The 9,093-nt window shown below is 35.1% G+C and overlaps 1 protein-coding gene across 1 annotated transcript; it reads right to left on the reverse strand.

The window, feature by feature from the left end:
* Positions 1–517: 517 nt before the first annotated feature.
* LOC113535176 (CMRF35-like molecule 1) lies at positions 518–4,205 on the reverse strand. Its single transcript, XM_053233960.1, has 4 exons — positions 4,020–4,205; positions 3,612–3,941; positions 1,519–1,693; positions 518–1,428 (listed from the first exon to the last, which is right to left on the reverse strand). Exons 1-4 carry the CDS (start codon positions 4,051–4,053, stop codon positions 1,299–1,301), a joined length of 669 nt encoding a protein of 222 aa, XP_053089935.1. The 5' UTR covers positions 4,054–4,205; the 3' UTR covers positions 518–1,298.
* Positions 4,206–9,093: the final 4,888 nt, after the last annotated feature.

Consider the following 9,093-nt stretch of genomic DNA (forward strand, 5'->3'; position numbering starts at 1 on the left):
TTTTACTGAAATGTCAGCCAGATGCCAGAGCATGTAAATTCCTGATAACGAGTGGTGTTGTGAGCCAGAGGGAATCTGTGTATTACAAATTGTGGCCTTGCGTGTAATGAAATAAAGTGTAAAGTTAGCTATATAATTTTGTGATGTACACCCAGGGGTCATAACTGTTTAACATTTGGTCCTCTGCTATGTTTGTTAAACCTGTCACTACACTAACTACTATAGACTAATTAGACACACGCGGTATGGTAATTAAGCACTGGCCAAAAACTAATTACATTCAGCCTTGCTGATGAGCATTATTGTTTATTCAGTGTGACATGCAGTCAGTGGATGATAAGGTGAGGCTTTTTTTTTTTGCACCATTTAAAAAAATATATTTACAGAAATTCTAAATTTCAACAGAAATATGAATATTCCTTCAATATCACTTCACGAAAATAATATTTTCTTCACAAGGCAATGTATGTTGCATCTTTCTATGAAACTACACAAACAGTTATGACTGATAAAAATACATTTATTTAACAGCCAAACAGTTTGAACATTTAAGCAAGTAAATGTTGTCATAGTGATTCACTTCTATTCAAATCTATTCAGTATTCAAAACATTTCAGTACATTAAATGATTGTTATATTGCATGTTAATGTGAATGTGTATTGTATGCACTGCTAATTTTGAGAATTAATGTAATGTACTGTGTAAGCCTGAAGCGTATGTGTTTCTCTCAAATCATAGGTAATGGGTGTGGAAATGCAACTTTGTTGTATCTGAAAATGTTTCTTCTACTTGAAATCATTTACTTGAAAAGGGGAAAAATAATTTTTTGGGCACTTATTACATGAGTGTCCAAGAATTCTTCCTAAAATTCAGTCACTATTTTGTATAAATATTTGGCGTGGCTCATCACACCCTTACAGTAGAGGTCTGAAAACAAAAATCCACTACCAAGAACTGTTTTATCACTGATCAATAACTTTTTTTTTTTCAGTTTGTGCTTAAAATCTAAGAATAGATTATATGAAATATGAAATATGTGTTATGTATGTTCTTTCAATAAAAACACAATCTTTATACATAAATTAATGAAGAACAATATAAGAATTTATAGGAGTCTTATAACAATTATAAAATCAGTTATTAATATCTGGTCAATTCTAAACAGTTCTTGATAGCTGGCTTTGGTAGTGCTTCTTTGGCCTAGTTTTTACCATTGAGCTTTTTAACCCACGGAAGCATCCAAATGTCTGTCATGAAATAAAAGAAATGTACAGTGTAAAAGCTTAGTGTCTCTCATTTACTGTCTTCTTAACCAAATTTCAAAGCATGTTATAAAACAGGTGAGGTAGAGACACATTCCTCCGAAGAGGATCCACCGTGTGATGCTCCATATTTTGGGAGCAAACGACTCAGTGATATTAATCTGTCTGAAAAACAGAACATGAGAATGATAAGAGTTAAAATTTACTCAGGCTTTGAATGGCATTTCCAAAATTACAGCATCATGTTTGACATACTTGGGCAATGCTTGGGTTTCATGCTTTATTTCTGTGAAATCTGTGGCGTTCAGTGTCGTGTGTGAAGTTACTGTGGTCGTCCTGAAAGTTGTTAAGGTGGTCGTTGTCAGTGGTTGAGTAGTCGCCTCTCTGACGTTTTGTGGTGGCTCAGGCACAGAGCAATGCTGCGCTTCTTCTGTGGAAAAAAAATAATTGTTCCATTTAAGAATGGAAATTTCAAGCTCTCACGCCAAACACCACAAGACAAAGTTATTTCACAAACTTTATTGCTGGCTTGACAGATTCTGCAAAAAAGCCTATAATGTTAATTTTTTTAATGTTAAAAAAATGTTATAACATTATGTTTAAATGTTAAAATGTTACAAGGTATAATCATGAAGAAATTGGTATGTGGTTGATAGTTTATGTGGTTAATAAGGGGGTGCTAGGTGGTGGCTATAGTATTTCTAGTTGTTGCTAGGTGGCTGCTAGGCAGTTGTAGGTAATGCCAGGTGGTTGCTATGATGTTGTTAGGTGAATGCTATATTATTTCAAGTTGTTAGTAGAGTATGGGTTTCCTAGGTGGTTGCTCTGCAATCCCAGGTGGTTTCTAGATCGTAGCTAAGCAGCTGCTATGCAATCTCAGATGGTTGCTAGCATGTTCCAGGGAGAGGTTAAGGTGTTTGTAGGCAGAGCAATGCAGTTTTAACTGCCTCCAGTATATGTGAATTAACACGGCCTCAAATCATGAGATGGTAGAACCAGTGAAAATTAACCTTATGGGGAAAAAAACAACTTTGGAGCATTGCTACGTGGCAACCGTAATTCCAAGTACAAGGACCCCGTTCCCGAACAGGATCTACATCTCTGCTGAATTTTGTGGTTCTACGCAAAAAAAAATTGCGACCCATGAAAACGTTACAAATTTGCAAATAGAAGAAGCAGATTATGAAGAACAGAATGTTGGATCTATCAAGCCAACATAATTAAGATCTTGTGGTTACACTTAATGATAATGTTCAGAAGGTTACATGACACCGGAAAAGTATTTCATTGCAACTGATCTATAAAATCTACATAAACATTTATAAAGGCTTATTCCAACATGGCAGCCATATAGACTGAGTTTATTAATTCTGATATCAGATTGACTTAACATCTGAGTCAACAGACAGCTATTGGCTGATACAAGGTTGTTTTCTGACATCCACCATGCTGACTAGAATATGAATATTTAGTATGTCAAATTAACGTAATCCTGCTAGATGATCTGACAACTCTGTCATTAGGGTGTGAAGACATTTTCATAAAGTAGTCACTAAAATTTGACTTTTTATATTTATAATGTGTAATCTTATAGTGATAATGTAGTACTGGTGTACATTTACTTTTCTGATGACCAATAAACATTTTTATTTAATATTTAATTAAAGTTTAATAAATTACTCAGCTAATATTTTTGTAATTAAAGAATAATATTTAAAATGGAAACAAAACTCATTTGACCTGAAATCATTGTTCTGTGAAAAAAAAAAATTATGTTTTTTTAATATGGTGACACGTTATATTTTATTAAGATGGCTTTTTTTTAAGAGAAATCATTTCTACTCAAAACAGAATATTAATCAATGTGTAATCCTGGCAGTTACTGTACAATAAATATAGAGATTGTGCAAATTAGTACACAAAGTTTCCAGGATGTTTTGGGAGTACAGACTTACATTTTTCACTCTCATACATAATTATCTATAGTTACCGAGGAAAACTGGAAAAAAAAAATAAATAAATCATGACTCAATGACATGCCTGAGATACTAATACTAATAGTAATAATAATAATAATAATAATAATAATGGCTTAAAACTTTAGGTTAACTGTTAAAACTTGAAATTGACTGTTAGTGCACTCCTGTCATAAATCATTGCTTTCAGGAAACAAAAACAAACATTTGAAACATATTTCTCAAACAATCTTTTAAAATCATTTTCCATGAAAGAATTTGTCAAAATTGCATTACTTCCTGATAACTGATGAGATAAAAACAGATCTGGAAGATGGACTCATCAATTCTGTCTCCACTACATTATACTTAATCAGAGGAAAGTCAGCTTACCTGCAGATATGATTAACTGCATGGCTTTGCTTACGTGACGACTGACTCTTTCAATCGCACACCAGTACCATCCACTATCCGCTGTTTTAACATTCTTCATGTGGATGGTGAAAAACCCACCTCGTTTATCATCACTTATCTGCAGAGGTGCATAGAAAGGCTGAGACTGACCCGTCCGTAAGAGAACCGTGCAGTAATTAAAATAGTAGCCTTTGCACCAGTATTTGACATTGTCCCGGTAAAACGGATGATAGCGACAGACAATGTGAATGGATCTGCCTGCACATTGCTTCACTTCGTTAGGTCCAGTGAGCGTATGATCACCTGCAACTAAATACAAATAGCCATTACAGTACTATAACATGCTTAAAATGTAATGTTGAATGATCTGTATATGGCATGACTTACCCTTTTCTAGGAAAAGCAGAAGAACTAACATCATTTTTGAGACCGCTTGCTCATTTCAGATGCTGCCAAATGAAGCATCAGGTGTAGCAAGGGACAAAAAAAAAGAAACAGAAAGTTCATGTACCTTCCTGTTGTTATAAGTAAGGTCAGCAGTGTTGTGGCAGCCAATTTCACACAGGAAACAAACATGCAAGCAAAGCACCTTTAAAAGACTGAAACAGGAAGTGCTTTATCTTTTGAGTAGCTAGACGATGTATCACAGAAATGGTCTTTCTCAACAGTTGTGGTTGAATCTGAAATATCAAGTCAAGAAAATCTCCATAATGGCCATTGTGTTACGATGTTAAATATACAATGGATATAGAAAGTCTGCACACCCCTGTTAAAATTGCACCTTTTCTTGTATGAAAAGAAAATGAAACCAAGATAAATCATGTCATGTATTTATCCACCTTTAATGTGATTATAGCAACCAATAAAATTCAAGATAAAAACAAATAGAAACATTTTAGAAAAAAAGACAAAGAAAAAAAAAACTATAACCTGGATGAACAAGTGTGCACAGTCTTTTATAGTGGGTCATGTGACTGTGCTCAGAATTAACCAATCACATTCTCAGTCACACATCTCATGTTCAAAAGTAATTATCATACACCTGTTATCAAAGAAGTAATTCTGATTAACCCCAAATAAAGATCTGCTGTTTCTGAAGGATTTTCTTGACATCTTTAATGGTAGCTTAGTGGTTAAAATGTTGTTCTACTGATCACGAGATCATGCGTTCAAATCCCGGCACTACCAACCTACCACTGCTTGGCCCTTGAGCAAGGCCCTTAACTGCTCAGTTATGTAAAATGAGATAAATATAGTTCACTGCCAAATGCTATAAATGTAAAGTCTTCTTGGTTTTATCCAAGTGCTGAAGCTATGGTTCACAAAGAGCTTAAAGCATGAACAGGCTCTCATTGTTGAAAGATATTGAATACAGGAGAGGGGTACAAAAACATTTCCAGAACAATAGACATACCATGGAACAGTGTGAAAGCCATCAGCAACAAGCAGAGAAAATGGGGGACCACATTACCAAGAACAGGACGTCCCTCAAAAATAGACAAAAGGACAAGAATACTCATCAGGGAGGCTGCTGAGAGACCTACGGCGGCATTAAAGGAGCTGCAGGAGTATTTGGCAACTCCTGATCACTCCCAGCATGTGACAGCAAGATCTCATTTTCTTCACTTATCTGGGCTATGGGGTAGTGTATCTAGACAGAAGAACTTTGTCATGAAAAAAAAGAAAAAAACATCCAAGCCTGCCTAAATCACCACAAACAATGTGTCAAAATGTGTTGTGGTCAGATAAGTCCCAAATAATACTTTTGGGACATAATTCTAAAAGATACAGTATGTTTGAAACAGAAGCGAGACATCTTATCTCTCAAAGAACACCATACCAATGGTAAAGCATGGTGGTGGTGGCATCATGCTATGGGCTGCTTCTCTTCAGTTGGGACTGGGAATCTAGTCAAGATAGAGGGAATCACAGATAGATTCTCAACTGTTAGACAGTTGAAGATGAAGTAATACTGAATTTCACCTTCCATCACGATAATGACTCAAAGCAAAAGTCCAAGCCATCAAAGGAACAGCTTCAGAAGAAGAATATCAATGTTTTGGAATGGCCAGTGAGAGTCCAGATCTAAATCCTATTGAAAACCTGTGGAATGACTTGAAGAGGGCTGTGCACAGGAGATCCCTTCGCAATTTGTTAGATATGGAGTATTTTTGTAAGGAAGGGTGGAATAAAATTGCCAAATCAAGTTAGTAGATTCTCACCCAAAAAGACTGAGTGCTGTATTGCAAGCAAAGGTACTTTAACGAAGTATTAGTTAAGGGGCATGCACGCTTATGCAACCAGGTTATTGCAAGTTTTTTCTTTTTCTTTTCCCCTAAAATGTTTCTTTTTCTTTGTTTTTTATTGAATTTTATTGGCTGTAATTAAAGGTGGGGAAAGATCTGACAGGATCTTAGTTTCTTTTTTTTTAAATACTGCAATTTTAACAGAGGTGTGTAGAATTTAATATCCACTTTATTATCCACAAATCTCAAAAAAGGTGTTGAATTTTAACCCACCTTTTGTTGCCAATTATATTAAGATCTAAATATCTTAGTAAGAGTAAAATGAATGACGGAACATCTTCACTGTACAAATACAAATGGTGTTATCTTCACTGCGTAAATATTATTGCTATCAGTTCGGGGTGCCTCTGCACTGTGTGCGCAGAGCTTGCATGTTCTCCCCATGTTCCTCGGGGGTTTCTTCCGGGTACTCTGGTTTCCTCCCTCGGTCCAAAGACATGTGTTGTAGGGTGATAAGAAGCTATAAGAACTCTAAAGGTGACTACTCTGAATTGTTCAGTGAAACTAATAGGAAAGGCATGGAATGTAAGTTGAGAATACAAGTCTTAAAAACATACAGGTTTCACAGAATATTATAGAAAAAGAAAGCATGTCTCAGATCACACCTACTTTAAATGATTATATTCTAGACAGCCTGTATTGCTACACAGAGGCAATGATTAATGGATGATTAATGTTTATTATTAATGAATGTCTTTTGAAAGATTGTGAATGACATCTAGTGGGCATGTTGTGGCAGCTCAAGGCCTGTAACTCTACAACCAAACCTTTTTTTTCTCGGAAGTTCCAGATGACTCAGTGATCAGGATGAGAAGGACCACAGTAAGACTTTACCGTCACCCTGCCTCAGGCTGTGGATTGGGTTATGTTGGACATATCTATGAGTAATGTGTCATAATAGTAAGAATTATTTCAGAAACAGGAAGATCTCTTTTTTTCTTAAGAACACTCACTCCTGGAATCTTATTACAATATTATGTGACACACCTGGAATAAAATATAATAACTGATTAAATATACACAGTACACTTGATAGTGAACTGATAGTGAACAATAATTTTGGATCAGATCATAAAAGAAACTAAACTAGTGAATAATTATTTTCACTTAAATTGTGGATTTCAATATATACTCACTGTCCACTTTAATAGGAACACCTGTACCCCTGCTCATTTATGCAGTTATCTAACCAGCCAATCATGTGGCAGCAGCACAATGCTTAAAATCAAGCAGCTACAGGCCAAAAGCTTCAGTTAATGTTCACATCAAACATAAGAATGGGGAAAAAAACGTGATCTCTGCCAAGAACAAAAACAGAAATCACAGAGATCACATTGTTTTCCCAATTCGGATGTATTCATGAAACAGATCCAGTGCAGTGGTCCATGTATATTGTTTTTATACTGTGATTGTTACAGGAGTAACACAAAAAAATAGATTTCATAAAATTACCTAATTATAATATGAGTTCATCCAGACCAAAGGGAAAACCAAAAAACATTCCATGTGCATTTAAGCAATGGAAATGATTTGTAATAATGATTGGAATAGTGAATAATGAAAATCTCTTGTAATATCTCTTGTAACACTGAAGGTCCTATCTCTAAATCAGAAGCAACCTTTGACTAAAAAAACATGTCAAGACTACTTTTTTCCAATATAGTGACATTAATTTATTCATTCATACATCTTCAGTAAACACTTTCTTCTGGTTTATGTTGATCCGCAGCCTCCCAGGAACACTGGCTATGGGTTGGGAGACACCCCGGATGGGACAGCAGTCTATGGCAGAGCACTATGCACACGCAAACTGACACCAAGGGGCAATTCAATCCACCCACTGACATATTTTTGAACAGTGGGAGGAAACTGGAGAACCCAAACAAAACCCACGCAGACACAGAGAGAAAATGTGAAACGTCAGCTCAGGATTGCTTGACGAAAAAGCATCCAGCATCTTTTCTGTGCACACAACCAACTATTTCTCTGCACTTGTACGGCGTATCAGCAGATGGTCACGTCAGATACTAATATGGGATTTCTGTTTCATGATACTCCCTTATTTATTTATTTTATTTTATTTGTGACCAAGAGAGACATATCTGTATCCCCAAACTTCCTGAAGTCAATAAATAAGAGCCTGCTGAAACCATTTATTATATATTTATTATATAAACCATTTATTAAATATTTATTATATTTCTGTTTATTTGCTTGATGTCCACTAGAGAGCACTGCAGATACTATTAATGCAAGATTTTATTTTATTTTATTTTTTTTTTTAAAGGGCTTAGTCCAATTTTATTTGCCTACCTCTCAGAGTGACTTCATAATAAAATATATTATTACAATTAAATTTGAGAATATAAACTAAGACAGAAGAGAGAGTAAGAGAAGATTATGAATTTTAAACAGATATTAGAGGTATCACTCTTTCATTAGATCAGTCTTGAGATGTTCATGAGCCATGCGTTAAGTCGTATAGGTCTAATTAAAGAAATTGTTTTGGAGTTTGTCTCATTCGGGAAATGGAAATTGTGACTTTTGCTTGTAAATAATGTTATGCATGATGTTGTATGATGTATGAAAAATTCCTCGTTCACGTTGTAAATCTAAGGGAGACCAGGCCTTTTCTGTTGCTGCCCCTAAGCTCTGTCTAACTTTTAACATCAGGGCTTCTCCAACACTGAGTGTTTTTAAAGTTATTTTTATAAACCTTTGATTGATTTAAATGTATTGTTGTTATTGTTGTCTTAGTCGCCATTGTCCTTGGATACTATATTTCTTAAAGCACTTTGGGTCAACTTCTGTTGTGTTAAATGTGCTCTATAAATAAAGTGGTACTTGACTTGACTTGAAAAAAAAAATGTGTTCATGTTTTAGACTTAGATCTACATTATAGGGCCTCATTTTATTGTTCCCCATACATTTTATTCTTTTTTATTTTTTATTTTTTTTTTTAGCTTTCTTGAGTTTTACTTCAGTATGTAATTTCACACCTATTTACATAATTGTTTTTAAAACTCGCCGGGAAAAGTCACAGATATTTAATGCCATTAATTTGCTGTTTAGTACACTAAACGCTGTGGCTAGGAACCAGGAGTGGGCGGGGCATACACCGGTTAAACTGTCAATCACTTTTGTCGGGAACCAAT

This window comes from Pangasianodon hypophthalmus, chromosome 5, assembly GCF_027358585.1.
Source record: "Pangasianodon hypophthalmus isolate fPanHyp1 chromosome 5, fPanHyp1.pri, whole genome shotgun sequence".
NCBI lineage: Eukaryota > Metazoa > Chordata > Actinopteri > Siluriformes > Pangasiidae > Pangasianodon > Pangasianodon hypophthalmus.

Coding starts and splice junctions, on each gene's coding strand:
- LOC113535176 (XM_053233960.1), bottom strand. CDS start 4,053: ATGATGTTAGTTCTTCTGCTTTTCCTAGAAAAGG. Junction 1,694..3,611: donor GCAGTTAATCATATCTGCAG/GTAAGCTGACTT, acceptor TTTTTTCCACAG/AAGAAGCGCAGCATTGCTCT. Junction 1,429..1,518: donor GAAACCCAAGCATTGCCCAA/GTATGTCAAACA, acceptor TCTGTTTTTCAG/ACAGATTAATATCACTGAGT.